Source organism: Diceros bicornis, chromosome 2, assembly GCF_020826845.1.
Source record: "Diceros bicornis minor isolate mBicDic1 chromosome 2, mDicBic1.mat.cur, whole genome shotgun sequence".
NCBI classification, from domain to species: domain Eukaryota; kingdom Metazoa; phylum Chordata; class Mammalia; order Perissodactyla; family Rhinocerotidae; genus Diceros; species Diceros bicornis.
In genome coordinates this window covers 64438054-64454560 of record NC_080741.1, presented here as the reverse complement: position 1 = coordinate 64454560, position 16507 = coordinate 64438054, and the positions used below count along the sequence as shown (strand labels likewise).

Genomic DNA, 16507 nt, shown 5'->3' with positions numbered 1-16507 from the left:
CAGGGTTCCAACCATACACATTTAAAACGTCTCCCAAAACTTTTCAAATATTTATGGGATTCAAATTTTCAAATGCTTCCTTCAGATATTTATTGCATATGTGTTTAGGCATTAAAATATTCATGAAAGGAGTGATTGTATCCTGTGTTGATTTGCTTGGCTTTGTAACGTTGATTCTGTAAGGGAGGCTAAGGTTATTAACACGAGAGCAAGGTTAGAATTGTTGTCACTTGTCACGGAGATATGTTGAAACCCAAGATAGAAGCTCCTATCAGAAGTTAGTGTCCTGACTTAGCACAGCGCCATGACAGTGCTGTGAGAGCTAGGATATGCTTTTCTTGATACACGATTGCTATGGAAAGTGTAGTGCTATCCATATTCATTCCTCTGGGAAAGCTAAAATAGGTGTAAACACTGTTTAATAAAGGATGTAGGGTACTTTCTGGAATTTATCATAAAAACAGCCAATCTCTCCATCTGCCTGAGTTTTAAAAGTCGAATACATTGACATCCGTTCATAGCACTGTTGCTGGGGTATACTCCTATATCAGGCTTTTCTTTTATTTTTTTCTGTTATATGGGGCAAATTTTGTCTTGGGTTAGAGCTATAAATGTGTGATAATGGGCTTCATCTCTGCATTTTAAAAAGTTGGAGAGAATTTCAGCACATACAGTCTTGATTTAATTCTAAATGAGGACTTAAAAGTTTATTCAAGTAAGTATAACTTGATGGATATTAAAAAAGCATCCTGGAAATCTAAGGTATGGTAAAAATTATTTTACTGCTCGAAAGATGGCCCATGAAGTCTAGAATTCAAAGCAGGATATTTTATATTTTAATTAATCTGTGATAGTGCTTAGTGAAGCTGGTTGTGTTTATGCAGTAAAATAAAAACACTGTTTATCTGAAAGGAACATACCAATTAGATATGATCTCCTTGATACCAATACATAATTACCTTGTAAACAGAATAAGACTAAAAGTTAATTGTCAGGCAGGACCTGGATTTAATTCCCAGTGCGTCCATTTGCTCTCTGGATGACCTTGGACGTGTTACCTCCCTTTTCTAAGCCTCAGTGTCTCCATCTGTAAAATGGGGGTAATACTTGCACCTTTCTCATTGAGTTGTAAGAATTAAACGAAACAGTGCATGTGGTAGTGCACTTACCACCATGCTTGGCATGTCATAAATGATCAAGAAATGGTGATGGTTCATAGATTAAGAAAAACAACGAGGGGCTGGCCTGGTGGCGCAGAGGTTGGGTGCGCGCGCTCCACTTTGGCGGCCCGGGGTTCGCAGGTTCAGATCCCTGGTGCACAGCGACGCACCCCTTGTCAAGCCATGCTGTGGCGGCGTCCCATATAAAGTAGAGGAAGGTGGGCACGGATGTTAGCCCAGGGCCAGTCTTCCTCAGCAAAAAGAGGATTGGCAACGGATGTTAGCTCAAGGCTGATTTTCCTCACAGAAAAAAAAAGAAAAAGAAAGAAAAACAATGAAAGGAGGGAAATTCAGGGAGCTCAAATAGGTATTTGCATATTAAATGTTAATTTTTAAAATGCTTAAAGTTGAGCTTCAACCCAAAACAGATTTATAGATAAACATGTGAAAAATAGCAAATGAAGGGTAGGAGGAAAATTAATAAAAGAATTCTATTTATATGTATATTGAGTGGTTATCTGTCATATCAAATCATGAAAGCAGCAGAAATATAAAAATTGTTTGAAAATGGAATCTGATCTTCCTAGAAAACTCTGGCTACCAGAAACACACAAGAACTCTCAAGGAGGGGAACCTCTGCACAGTTCAGTCATTACAATCCCCTTAATTACAAGGAAACGTTCTTTTTGGTATCCTGATTTGGTATCGGGCCATGGGGAAATCCTGATTTCCCCATGGCCCGAACAATCTTGTGATTTCCCAGAACATCTCCATAAAATTAATTACATTGAGCAATATGAAGTTTTTTTAAAGGACCAATCCATGTGTTTATGAAACTTCTAGCAAATCATATTGACAGGCTGTGCAGTCTCTTAGTCCTTTGTACTAACACACTGGGCATACTTTATGAAAGATGACTTAGATTTATCGCCTTGGTTGTGCTGGTTTACTGCAGTCATAAAAATGTATTAATAATATGCTTTTAATATTGTGGTAACAATAATAAATACATGCTACCAAAAAATATGTTAATCGTTTTTTGAGCAGTTTTTGTGTGTCAGGCACAATCCCAAACACTGTCTTCCCAGGGAATCTTTGCACCAATTTTCTTAGATACTTCTTATCCTCCACATGCAGAGGAGGAAACTGAGGCATAGAAAGTTTAGGTAACTTTGCTTAAGTCCCAGCCAGTAAGTTGCAGAGCCTAGAATGCAAAGCCAGATAGTCTGACTCTAGAATTGGACGTTGTAACCACTATGCTTGAGAAGCACCACCTCCCCAGCTCAGAGGGTCGCAAGGCATATTGGCATAGTAAAGGCTCTGAGGAATCCAGGGGAAGACAAAACACAGACACACAGGGGCCGGCCCTGTGGCGTAGCGGTTGAGTGCGCATGCTCCGCTGCTGGCGGCCCAGGTTCAGATCCCGCGCACACACCAATGCACTGCTTGTCAAGCCATGCTGTGATGGCATCCCATATAAAGTGGAGGAAGATGGGCACGGATGTTAGCCCAGGGCCAGTCTTCCTCAGCAAAAAGAGGAGGATTAGCATGGATGTCAGCTCAGGGCTGATCTTCCTCACACACACACACACACACACACACAAAACACAGACACACAAAAACATTTCCCTCTGTTTCATCCGTTACTTCTCACCCTTCATTGACCACAGGTTCCTTTTCCCTCAGAATCTGTAGAAACATTTGGTAAAACAGATTGTGGGAACACGATCCTAAAGCAGGAATCGGATTCACAGTACAGTTCACTTGATCTAGTTATGTTTTCTTACTAATCTTGTGCCTTAGCTATAAGAATCATGGGATTTATGGCTGGGATATAAACTGTTAAAATCATATTTCGACTTTGTCCTTTTGCCGAGTTTCAATAAATTGTACAAGTTCCCACAGTAATAAAATGTAGAAGTGGTAGCCAGGGCCAAAGTGCAGTAAATGTGTATTGAGTGCTCCCTCTATGTCAGGTACTATACTAGACATTTCCTATACTTTCATCCAGGAGAAGGGAATTACCCTCATTATCCCCTTCTGTCAGATGAGGAAATAAGGCAGACAGCTGATGAGAGGGCAAGGGGGATTTGAACCTGGGTCTGAATCTCAAGCCCATGCTTTTACAGCCATGTGTAATGAAACTAAAATAATAGAAAGCCAGACCCAAGCTGAGTAGTATCCTTAGAAAATTAAAATGGAAGATAGACAAGTAATTGGTGAACCATAGGACTCATAGAAATTTCTAGACTTCATGGCACACTATGAATTTAATGGACATTTATAGAGTAATCTTAGAACCTAACCGCCACATTTAGCATTTTCTTGATTAGAAAATTTATGCCAAGTTTCAAACAGTCAACCTAAAAATAAATATTAAAAGTGCAACTTGCTCACAGTTGCTTGCTATCTGCCTTGATCTTAACGGAGAAATAATTAATAAAAGAACATAAAACCATTGCTACATGAATTATTACATTTTAGTATATGCATGTTGGTGTGTAGTTCATAGGGCATGCTCATGAGTATTTTCAAATTCTGGATCTCTAAACTTCTAGAGATTAATGAAGTTGCTTATGAATGTGGTTAGTGGAGAAGAAAGTCAATTTACATAAGAATATAATCATATTCATTACATTAGAGTGGTTTCATGATTTATACAACTTATATTTACAAACTCTGACTCTGACTAACGCAAGTTTTAAAATTAATTTTTCATGTGTGGTACTAGAAGAGACCTGTCAGGAATTCCACATTTTGGGTTGTGCGTCATTAAAAGCAATGGAGAAGAAAGTAGATGGTGTGTGTGTGCGTGTATTTAACAAGATGTTAGCACACTTCTGATTTTAATATTCACATGAGGAAATCAAGCACACTCACTAAATATTGCTGATAAATTCTGGGAACGTTAGCAGAGACATTATTATCAGCCTGTAAGATTCTGGGAAGTAATTCTGGTGTAGTGCAGTGTTTTGATGGCACGCCCCCGTTTTTAAGTGGCGGGGGAGGAGTGAGAGACACCTACCTTGGCTACAACGTTAGAGTAGCATTTTCTTGGGCAAACTCTTCATTTCATTTGTGGGGATGTCTGGTTGGGAGGAGGGTTATCGAGGTATACATGGCTCACATCATAGAAGATCTTAGAATGGTTCTTGAAACTCTTAATTGTTTAGAAATTCAAGTCAGAGCTGCTTGAAATGGTGGCAGAGAAGCCAGACTTGTCATTCAGATATGGGACTTTTGCATACCTCCTAGTTTGACGATGTCTTCCCTGGGGCCTTCATTTCATTATGCTCTGTCTCACCCTGCAGAGTCTTCGAATGCCACTCTGCTGACCAATGCGGAGAAGATTGCCACCATCACCACCACACACACCCCATCTCAACAAGGGGCCCAGGAGACCAGGTCAGACATGGCTTTGGTTGCTTTTGTTAGTTTAAAGGGAAAAAAGTGACTCCTGGCATGGCAGTACCCATCCTTGATTCTTTCTCAGTTTCCCCCTGCGTTGCTCTTATATTAACTTCTCTTGCTTTGGCAGGAGTACCGCCAAACCAAAGCCAGAATCTCAGTTTGAGTTCAAAGCACCCCAGGCAACACAGGTGAGGACCATTTCTCTTTTTTCTGTTTGCTTTGCACGTTTCCGTCCATCTTTCTGAAGCTATTTTTCCGAGATATCTTTTATAAAGTACCCTCAATTAAAACAAATAACCTTTTGTGAGGGGATGTACTAAATATGTACTCACATTTGGTTGTCTAGGAAATGACATTTTATTTACTACCTTTGAAAAATATTCCTAGATATCCTTTTCTAGGTGGGAAAACAAAATAAAAAGTCATAATTGTCTCAAGCATTGGTGGTCAGAGAAAGAGCAAAACATCTAATATCTACTCATGATATTCATAAACATATTTATGCCAAGAAAATGTCTTTGTTAAGGTGTTTCTCAGACTTGTGAATTTCAGGTGCGATGCATAGAGCTACCTGTCCCACAGGGTGTGCGAGTAATAGCAGATGAAGCAAATTTGGGAAACATTGGATGACACAAAGTTAAATAGGTTCATTTTTTGCTGGCCTTCTCAGAGCCTTCAGTAATCCATTCATGATTCTCCTCAACCAGAGTGGGAACCACTCCCCAGATGTGTGGAGGTTGTTGGTATCCAAATGAGGGGCACTGCTGGCATTTTCTGGCCGTGAGGCAGGAAGGCTGAACATCCAGCATTGTGCAGGATGATATCGTGTAATGAAGAATTTTCCTGCTGCAAATACAAATTGCATCCTCACTGATTAAATTTTAATATATGCATGTTGGTGTGCAGTCTGCAGGCACACTCATGAGTGTTTTTAAGTTCTGGATCTCCAAACTTCTAAAGTTAATGAATATTAATAAACAATTGAGAATCGCCAAGAGGGGACTAGAGACTGTGCCTTTTTGTCAAATTGGCATAACAGAGACTGTTTGGGAAGAGATGACGAGAAATATGTGTGGATATAAGTTCTCCCAGAATGATTGCATTTAATTTCTTTAAATAGGAGCAAGATTTTTACACTGTGGAATTGGAAAGAGGAGCCAAGGGATTTGGCTTTAGTCTTCGAGGGGGCCGAGAGTATAACATGGACCTCTATGTTCTGCGCTTAGCAGAGGATGGTCCTGCAGAAAGGTGTGGAAAGATGAGGGTAAGTAGGAAGAGGAGTCTGGAATAGATGTAAATAAGTCATCTGCAGTGACTTTTTGACATTATATGGCTAGAACTGTCATGTTCATGGGAATAGCATTTTCTGCAGTTTTCGGGACACCCTAAATGCATGACTCCCACCCTAGCATTAAGTTCTCCTAAAGCATAGTTAGTTGTAGCTGCTAAAGTTAGGTGACCCCTTCCAACTCTTTGGGCTTGAATGAAGGATTAAAGTGACTTATAAATTTATTAAAGTAGATATTTTCTGAATCTCATTTTCATAGTTCTTGTATTTAATCTCATGAGGCAGGCACGTCACTTCATAGGAATTCCTGGGTATATCAGGATGCTTAGAGAGCAGGAAAGCTGTGTAGTTCTGTGGGTTCTGCGTGGTGATTCCATTCAGTCTCTAGCTAGTCACCAGCCATTACCCTGCTCCCAGGAGCACGTCAACTCTGCTTCAGCAGAGGGCCAGCAACTCTATGGCATGAGTGTTCAAGGTTGCTTTGTAGTAGCCGAAGCTGCAAATTTTACATATACAAATGCCTAAAGTCCATTCTGCTCTGTTTAGATATCTAATATCTGTGACTGTGTACAAAGGTGTCGCTCTCCTGGGCAGATTAGATGATGAAAAAAAAGAAAAATCATCTGCTCGTTATACATAGGTCACACAGATTGAGACATACACATAGGGAGCAATTTGCAATGAATTAAAAGAAATCAACGTAGTCGGGTCAGGAAAGGAAAAAAGTGAATGAAATTGGTCCTGAGCAGAAAGAGGAAAAAACTACCAAGGGTGGGGAACTTAATACTTGTACTTAAGACACAATCTTGATTTTTAAATTTCTTGAAGTTGAATTTTTTAACAAGCTTTTTTTTTTAATTGAGAAAGTAGACCATGCATGTGGTTTTTAAAAATTAGACAATGAAAAATGGTACATAGTCAAAATCTAGTTTTTCAGGGTCAAACTATATACCATTTTCTTATATATCCTTCCTTTATGCATACACATGCACAATTTGTGCATGTACAAGGGAATATATACAGTGGTACATATTAATTTTGTTTAAATTTCAAACACATGGGATATGCTTTTCCGTGTCTTTACTCACTTAAAAAAGTTTCTGATTGAATGAAATACCTTTATCATGATGGTTTGTATAATGCTGTGTTGTTCACAAGACACATTTACTTGTATTATCTGATTTGACCCCCTAAGCTTGGTAGACATGGGTAGTTATCATCCCCTTCTACAGGTGAGGAAGTGAACTCCAAGAACTTAAAGGACTTGTACAAGATCATTTAGCTAACAAGAGATAGGACTCAGATTCAGGACTTGGAACTTCAAAGCCAGTGCTTTTCCTCTTTTACCTTCTAGAATATAAGCTCCATGAGAGCAAAGATATGGCCTGTCTTGTTTACTCCTTTATCTCCAGTGCCTAGAATAGTAGCTGACATCCAGTAAATGCTGCTATCAGCATATCAACTGGGATTGTGGTTTCATCTGAAGGCCCAGCTGGGGAAGGATTTGCTTCTAAGCTCACTTACAGGGTTGTTGGCAGGATTCAGTGCCTCTTGGGCTGTTGGCGTGAGCCTGTCTTCATTTCCTTATCGTCAACTCTGTAAGGCAGCTCACAGCCTGCATCAGAGTGAACAAGTGAGAGAACGAAAGAGGGCAAGTAAGACAGAAGCGAAAACTATTGTATAATCTTTGAACTGACTTCTCATCACATTTGCCATATTCTGTTTGTTAGAAGCAAGTCACTAATTTCAACTCACATTCAAAAGGGAAGGAGATTACACAGGGTGTGAATACAAGGAGGTGGGGCTCATTGGGGGCCCTCCTAGAAACTGCCTACCGTATCCTCCTACCCTCCACAATTAATTCTCCCCTTACTGCGTGATTTGTTTCCTTAGCACTTACACTATCTAGAATACATGTATTTTTCTAATTTTCTTGTTAGTTGTCTTTCCCCCATGAGAATGTCATCTCCATAAGGGCAGGGAGTTTTGTTTTTTTCGCTGCTGTATCTTAAGCAATAGAAGGTTTTCTGGAACATGCTCCACAAATATTTGGTGAATCAATAAATGAAAGAATTGTAAATGATAAAGCACCTCAATGGCTGGTGAAACCCTTTTGTGATCTTCTCACTTTGGTCTCTCTTGCTTTGGCAGATTGGTGATGAAATTTTAGAGATCAATGGCGAGACCACCAAAAACATGAAGCATTCTCGGGCTATAGAACTGATTAAGAATGGTGGCCGCAGGGTGCGGCTGTTTCTGAAGCGAGGAGACGGCTCGGTACCAGAATATGGTGGGTCAAACTATGAAAACATTCCCTCCTTCCCTGGCATGACTCCATGACTTTGTCTCCAGAACTGCAGCAGGAAAGTCTTTTTATTTCCCCTATTCACCAGTGTCTTACCAGCCTCTCGCACCATGTAATTATTTGCCTCGCTTGTTCTGAAATCTCTACACATTTCATCCTTTTGCTTGCTTACGTGGACTGGGGCATGGTTAAAACAAGACCTTTATAGCCCCCTTTCTGATAATCAGAGAGAACATTTTGTCTAGTCCGACCAAGAGCGAAGGAATGTTTGTTTGAACTGTGCCAAACTGTTTCTCAGATCCACTTGTTAGCACAAAATGACTAGACTCCTTTTAAGAAGCAGGAAAGCAGGTTTCCTGAGTGAGATGTTGAGGCACAATTCTTTTGCTTTCTTTTTTGGTTACTTGATGTCTTGATTTAAGAGGCGTGAATTTTGAGATGATTGGGAGGCCTTGCTAACCTCCTTTACACTGTATACAACACTTCTGTGTCCCCTCACTGGTCCCTACCCCGAATCAGACCACCTGAGCCCACTGCTATAAAACAAACAAAACTGTTGAGTATTAGCCATATGTTTTTAAATGATAAAGGATGAACTAGATTCCCAGTGCTCATCATGAGGGAAACATGTTACTTTACCTTTCCTATGGGGAAAGCCAGGTTACACATAGAGTTCCTTTGTCATATCTATAGACGTGAATTGAGTAAACAGCAATGATCTTTACCTAGCTTAGTGTTCTGATGGCAAAATATTATATATTATAATAATTATGTCCTATTTTATTTGAGAATTCTTGTTTAAAATTAAAATTTAAAAAAACCTATGCCCTAGATGTAGGGCTTTTCTTCCCAACCAAAGGTCTACAAAAGTTTCTATAGAAACTGTGATTGAATGGTCCCCATATACATTGGTCCCCTTTATTAGGGATTTATCTGTTACCTTCTTTTCTGAAAGTCATTCTGCACAATTCCCAGTTGTATTTTGGATTTGATGAGATTCTTAATTCAGATGCAGCTGAAGGAGAAAGATAACTCCTTTCCAGGTGTTGGACATTCATACAGGTGCAAAATTTGATGGGCCCAAGGTGGGGGGGGGGTATCAGATGAGGCCCCTTTAGACATGGCCAACCACAGGGAGGTATTTTGAGCACATTAAGATGTTACAGCTGTGCACTTGTACTTAACCTCTGATAGGTGTATCAATGCCACTGAAACTGTGTAACATTGTCTCCCTTTTCTGTCTTCCCTATGCTTCTGTTGGATGTGATATTTCATTTGAGAGTCATCGTCAGTAACCTGTGTACCTTCTCAAAACCTATGTCTGTTGCACTGAGGATGAAAATCCAACACTAACAAATGTTCTTTGGGCTAAAAATAAAGATCATTTAAATACTCCGTTTTCTAAGAAGGGTCGAACATGCCAGGGTTGTGCTGCTGTAATGTCTCCATGTGTCATTTGGACTAAATCTCTCTAATTTTATTGATTAGAGTCACAAATGGGTTATAATATGTTAAGTTCCAATATTTTTCTGACTTGATTGGAACCTGCTTCTCTGTGAGGCTATTTTTGTAATGAGTTTTTTGTACTTAATTTAACTGCCGCGGTCTTTGGGGGTGGGGAGGGAGGGAGGGAACTTTGTTCTTTTGTTGTTTATTGTTAATGCTCTCCTATGCCAGCCTGTCATTGTTCCAGTTGTTTGGAAAAAAAAAGAAAAAAGGATGCATCCATTGTCTGGGTTCTCGAGTCACCTTCTATGGCTGTCTAAAAACGTCACTGTTCTGATTGCGGTCTCTGCAGCCTTATTTGAGTGTTGCCTTAGACTGTCTGGACAAATAAACTCTCTTTGCCCTATGTTAACAAATGCAGATTTTTTTTCTTTCCTCGTTGTTATAGGGAATCTAAACGTTCAACTTTTTCTCTTTCTCTCTTTCTCTTTCTCTCTGACTGTTCTTGGTGCTGGGCCCTCCCTTCTACAGCGATGATACCTCCTAATATCGCTGCATATATGAGAAATGAAAAGCTCGGGGAGGCTTGCTTCTACCTTATGGGCCATAATCAAACTACGGTTTGTAGCTCAATCAATACTAGGTGTTTCTGTGCTGTGGCCTAATTTCCTCATTGCTTCTGCTTAGCTCTATTTTGATATGTTTGGCAATTCATTCTGAGCACCCTGCGTTCTTTGAATTGTAAGTACACCGCTGACCCTGTTGAAGTCTTGCTGTCCCTTATCTTAAAAGTAGATGTAAGAAACCCCAAGGTTACAGTTATGATAGAGATCTAAGCACCTTCCCTCACCCAGATCTTAAAAAGACCTGGTAAGAACCTGTGTGTGTCAATTCCGGTAGCTACCCAGCATTCAGAAAGAACAAAGCTTATATCACAGAGCTCTCACCCAGCTAGATAGGGCTTGGCTAGCCAGGAAGATGAGATTTCCCGCTGAATCAGTTAGCTCATGGCAAACCCCAGGAAGGGCCACACTCTGTCTACAGCCTGTTTTTGTAAGTAAAGTTTTATTAGCACAGCCATGCCCATTTCTCTTCTCTGTTGTCTCAGGCTGCGTTTACACTACAGTGGCACCATGGAGCAGTTGTGATAATTGTGTGGCCCGTAAAGCCAAAAATATTTACTCTTTGGCCTTTTACAGAAAAAGTTGGCCAACCCCTGCTCTGGGCTATATTCCTGCTTTTGTTGAAACCCACCCAAGGTTTTGGGAGATCACTCATGAAACAGATAAACTGCTTAATGTTGACCTTGTTGCCTCATGAAAGATCCTTAAAGAGCACCCACCTTGCTTCTGTGACTGTCATCCCAGTTTGCACACCACACTGCAGCACGTCATTTCAGGTGACTTGCCTGGAGTGGTATAAAGCGTATGACTTGTTGGCGCTCCTGTTTTGAAACGAGCTCTCATATATTCAGGCTGCTACATAAACATTTGCAGTATCATTTCAAATAGTTTAATAATAAATAGGAGCCCTCATGGGCTGCCCTGCTTTTAAATCTGCAGATACCTTGTAAGAAGCAGTCCAGTGTCTCCATAGCTCATAGATGTAATCATGGCTGCTTTGTATAGCATAAAGAAAAGTGCCTCTAAAAGACTTTATCTGAACCCATCTAATGTCGTGTGTACCTGACAACCTCCCTTCCACTCCCTTTTATCTGTCAGAATATTGCACATTTTAAAAACAGTTCCTTAATCTTACACAAAATTAGAAAAAATAGTTGAATAACATGCATAAAGGTAAAGAGAATGTTTCATGGACGCTCACCTACATGTCACATTTGCCGATCATCAACATCTGGCCAACACATTGCCTCTAAAATCCCCTTTGCCTACCTCCCTGGATGATTTTTTTTAAATAGAAGTATACCTTGAATACAGTAAAATGCATACAGCCTGAGTATACAGTGCAGTGAATTTTTTACTTTAGTGTACACCCATTTAATCACCATCCAGGTCAAAACATAGACCAATTCCATTCCCCTAGAAAGTCCCCTCATGCTCCTCCAAGTCAATAGCCCAGGTTATTTTTAAGCAATTCAAAACATGTATTCTTTAGTGGAAACAATATTTTTTTTCATGGGGATGGAGGAGGGGTGGGCAGTGGAGAAGGGTTGGTGGGTGGTGAAAGAAAAACAAGGGATAGTTAGGGTGGGAAAGTTTGATACTTCTAGACAGACTATTCAGGTTGTGTCTTTAAAGACTAAACTCATGACTGATGTTATAAGTTCTTTAATGATCTGTGTGTTGAGTATAGACAATAATAGGCTAGACCCTGAAAGCCACAAGCACTAGTTTTTAACCCTAACTAGTTGCAGTTATACTTAACCAAGATTCAGTTGGCTTTGATTCTGACTGCTTTTAACAGTTGTGTGTGTTTTGTGATTAATGAGATCTCAAGTGTGGGAGTGGGGACAGGAGCTGAAGGTCCTTTGTACCAAACTGTTGCTCTCATTTATTTTCCTCGCAGACCCCAGCAGCGACCGGAACGGCCCCTCCACCGGTCCACAAGGTGTTCCGGAAGTGAGGGCCGGGCCATCCGACCGCCGACAGCATCCATCATTGGAGTCCAGTTATCCACCCGATCTTCACAAATCATCACAACATGGGGAAAAGCGGGCACACGTGAAAGACCCAAAAGGCAGCAGAGAGTATAGCAGACAACCCAATGAACATCACACATGGAACGGAACTTCTAGAAAACCCGACAGCGGGGCATGCCGACCCAAGGACCGGGCAGTGGAGGGACGAAGAGATGCACAGCCTGAGCGGATGGTGACCAATGGCCCCAAGAGAAGATCTCCAGAGAAGCGGAGGGAAGGCACCCGGAGCGCTGACAATACTTTGGAGAGGAGGGAGAAGCATGAGAAGAGAAGAGAGATTTCTCCTGAGAGGAGGCGAGAGCGGTCACCGACTCGCAGAAGAGATAGCTCACCCAGCCGTCGGAGGAGGTCTCTCGAAAGACTCTTGGATCAGAGAAGATCTCCAGAACGAAGGAGAGGGAGTTCGCCTGAAAGGAGAGCAAAATCAACTGACCGGAGACGAGCAAGGTCCCCTGAGCGGAGGAGAGAGCGGTCACTTGAGAAGAGGAACAGAGAGGACAAAGTCAGCCACCGAGAAAGGGAAGAGACGAATCTGAAACAGGATGCCGGCAGAAGTTCCAGACATCCCCCGGAGCAGAGAAGGCGACCTTACAAAGAATGTAGCACCGACCTCAGTATCTGAGACTCTGAATCACATTCCAACCTTTACCGTGTCAAAGGTTCTAAGAGGAAGGTCGCAAACTTGAAATAATTTAGTTTCTTACCTAATGAAGCATCTGACACCTGATAATCCTATGAATAGCAACAAACATTTTATGCATTTGAAATCTTATAAGAAAAAAATATATATGAAAAGTGTTGTGCCTGATGTATAATATTAAAGAAAGTATTTTTAAATGCATACTTTTTTGGAAATTATTTGCCAAATGCTGCCCCAAAGGGATATAAATTTTGTTTCTACATAAACTGTAGAATTGTCAAGAATTGTTCCCTTTTTGGGGCAATCTTTTTCTCTCCTGGTTAAATGGGGCTGTTGATCATTTTCTCTAAGTAAGGGAAATTATTGATTAAGTTTAATTAATTTGATATAGACTGTTATGTAGTGATGTAGTGCTATACTGTAGGTAGGAGTTTTTCTTAAAACAGGAAAAAGAGCAAAAAGGCAAAAGTTATATTTGTGAAATGGGATGGATTAGGATTGTTGATGATCCTAAAATTAAGCAAACTGTGTGTAGAGACTACTATGGCAAATGAAGGATATTTATAGCTAAACTACACAGCACAAAGAAATGTTATGTTCTTGAGTTATAGATGGTTCAGAAAACAGTTTGTACTCTCCCTGGCCATCTAAAGGCACAGAGGAGAAGGTTGGCCGCCATTACCCAAATGCAGCCCAAGCACAGATGGTCAGGTTCATTAGCATCACCAACATCTAATAAGATCTCATTAAGGCAGTGCCATCACAGCTTTGCTCAACTACTAGAAGGAATGGACAACACACACCTTCTGTGTTGTCTTGTCTGATTGGAGGCTAAAGGGTAGATGGACTGAGGGACAGTGTGCCCAGTGTGAGGGAGCCATAAGAATCCCCAATACAGAAAGCCTGTTCCCCATTTTTAGCATAAGCCTGAGGTTGCCCTTTTCCAAATTGGGGAGGAGAGAATGAGCCGTGGTGGAAGATAGCTCTCTGTTGATATTTTAAAAAGTGAGGGTGGGGAGTGCTTATTCTTAGAAATGCCGATTTCCCTGTGAAATCGTAATGAAAGTCTCCAGGCTGATTGAAGGGGGGAAGAAGGACACAGTCCCAGTGGTTCCAGGTCTAGTTGGCAAACCTCTGCCCTCGTGACCCTGTCCTTTGAGTTTTTGGACAGCAGGACAAAACATAGTGATTTTTCTTTTTAAAAAGACCCGTTCTTCTGCAATCCCACAGGAGGTGCGGTTGGGTTGGCTGTAGCCCCGGGACGTGGTTGAAATGGATTACTGCCTAGCTGAGCCAAAATGTTTGCTTGTACCTGTTGGACCACTACAGCAAAGCGCTGCTTGTAATGCATTGTGTATTTCCGTAGTACTGTTTTGCATCTTCCATACAGACACAAAACTTTGCAAGTCAATCACTGTTGTTCTCATGGTACTGTTAAAAAAAAAAAGGAAAAAGGAAAAAAAAAAAGCAAACAGAGAAAACCAGCCAATCATTGTGTGTACAGAGTTAAAAATTGTAATTAATAGAGCCTGTTTAAAAAGAAATCTGTTGCCTTTTTTTCTTGTATAAAAGAGAGTTTATGACAAAAAATTTAGCTGTGAGGAATGTGATATGTGTTTATATTTCTGAATATGGAACAAATTGATTCATTGGGATATATTTTAATGTAAACTAAATCAGGTATGTAAAGCTGTTTTAAAATGGGGGACTATATAAGTAATTCTCTAAAGCTTTAGTTGGTTTGCATATCATCATTTCCTCCATGGAGAGCCTGCTTGTGAATTATTAAGCACTCGTTTGCATTCTGTGTTCTTCACTCATTTCTTGCAGTGTGCTATGGACTTAATGCTCTTTCTGTATTGATGAAAAGCAGTATGTGGGCCAATCTTTTTATAAAACACTATGCATATATAAATATTACATTGTTCATAGCTTTATTTGACTTATGGGTTTATACATAACATTAGAATGAGTAGCTGTAGTTGTGTGGACATGCACAAAACAAGTTCCTTTCCTGGAACAGACACAATGTACATTCTGTAGCTAAAAAGGAGGAAAATGTCTGTGACTGCTATTTTTATTATCCAAGTTTTCCATACAAAGCATACGTGGAGCTGTAGTAGTACGGCTGAGGGAGAATACAACTGAATAATGATGTTCTTTTTCATTAATTTCCTAAGAGCCAACTTGGGGATTTTATTCCAATGGCTCCACGACTATGAATTCTCTCACTATTTCCAGCAAAATCTGTGATGTTAAATGATCGATGCTTTCAGTTGTGGTCTAGAGTTTTAAATAAATGAAATCAAGGTGGATTTTTGGAGTACGTCGTGAAGTTAACATCTTGATGTCTTTGTTGTTGTCAGAGATGATATTTGACATTTTAAAATCTGTGTGCTACTCACCTGGGCTTGGCTCAGTCCGTGAAGACTTTTGGTGTGGCGTGAGTTTTGTCTGAGTGCCACACATCAGATTTGCTTCGGAAATATTGTACTGTACAGGGACTATGCATTAAGCAGAAAGATAGAGTTTTCTCTGAACTACTGTAACCTTAAATTGGAGACTGATTCTTGTGAGCCTACTTTCCCTAATCCCCCACTTCATGTAAATGTCTTGATGAGAGATGATGGATGAGTATTTTGTATGATTAAATCAAACCATTTAGGAATCCTCCTCCCACCCATTACACAGTTGATGCCTGAGAGAATGTTGGGGGGAGAACTCAACACCCTACTTGTATTTTTTAAGTTTCTTTTGTGAAAGATTTTTTAATGCATTTTTACTGTAAAAATACATGGAAATGTATGCATTCCATAACCACTATTGCTTCTGGATTGATATCTTTCTTGTCTTCATGTTGTCACACATGTATCAGGGTCAAGGAATCAAGTGAGCGTGTCTAGCTCCCAACTGGATGAAATGTCATACCATTCTGTTGAAAGAGAAGGAATTATGGTTCTGCAGTAGTGTAGTATCTTGCTACTCAAAGTGTGGCCCGTGGAACAGCTGCCTCATCACCACTGGGGAGCATATTAGAAATGCAGAATCTCAAGCCCCACCCTAGTCCTACTGAGTCAGAATATGCATTTAACAAGATCCCCAGCTAGTTCGAATGCACATGAAAGTTTGAGCTGCATGTACTGGATGAAACCCTGGTCATAAAGCAAAACCTGCCAAGCCAAGAGCTTGTCACTTCCTAACTGTGATCTTGGGCAAGTTTCTTAACCTGTTTTTAAGCCTCAGTTTCCTTGTCTTTAAAGGGGCATACCTCATAGAGTTGGTAAAAATAAATGCAAAGTGCTTAGCACACCTCTGACCATCAGAAAAATCCTTGATAAATGACACTGAATTTTTTTTTGAGGAGGAGGATTTTCCTCAAAGCAATAGGTATTCTGCACTTTTTCATTGTCCTGGCTTATTTTCGCATCAAAATGAAGTATTTTCTCACTCTATTAAAATGGGGAAGAAGGCCTTCTGTTTCAATTATAAAGTTAACGAACAAAGTGGCTCATGCTACTTCACAGGTGTAATTACACTTACCACTGGTTTGAAATATGAAACCAAAATGCTGTGCTGTGAAAGACAAAAGTAGTCTCAA

At 40.3% G+C, this 16507-nt stretch overlaps 1 protein-coding gene across 4 annotated transcripts in view; it reads left to right on the top strand.

Annotated features, from left to right (window-relative positions):
- The window catches only part of MAGI1 (membrane associated guanylate kinase, WW and PDZ domain containing 1), a 630558-nt gene extending 614828 nt beyond the window's left edge, over window positions 1-15730 (top strand). For 2 of the 4 annotated variants that reach the window (XM_058562564.1, XM_058562553.1), the window contains exons 20-25: window positions 4472-4565; window positions 4699-4759; window positions 5692-5835; window positions 8011-8149; window positions 10142-10230; window positions 12137-12254. In XM_058562564.1, coding sequence (XP_058418547.1) covers window positions 4472-4565; window positions 4699-4759; window positions 5692-5835; window positions 8011-8149; window positions 10142-10230; window positions 12137-12193 — 584 coding nt within the window. In that variant the 3' untranslated portion in view covers window positions 12194-12254. Of the gene's footprint in view, window positions 1-4471; window positions 4566-4698; window positions 4760-5691; window positions 5836-8010; window positions 8150-10141; window positions 10231-12136 lie in introns of all 4 variants that reach the window. The other 2 variants (XM_058562542.1, XM_058562531.1) reach the window with 1 other exon arrangement.
- The last annotated feature ends 777 nt before the right edge of the window (window positions 15731-16507 follow it).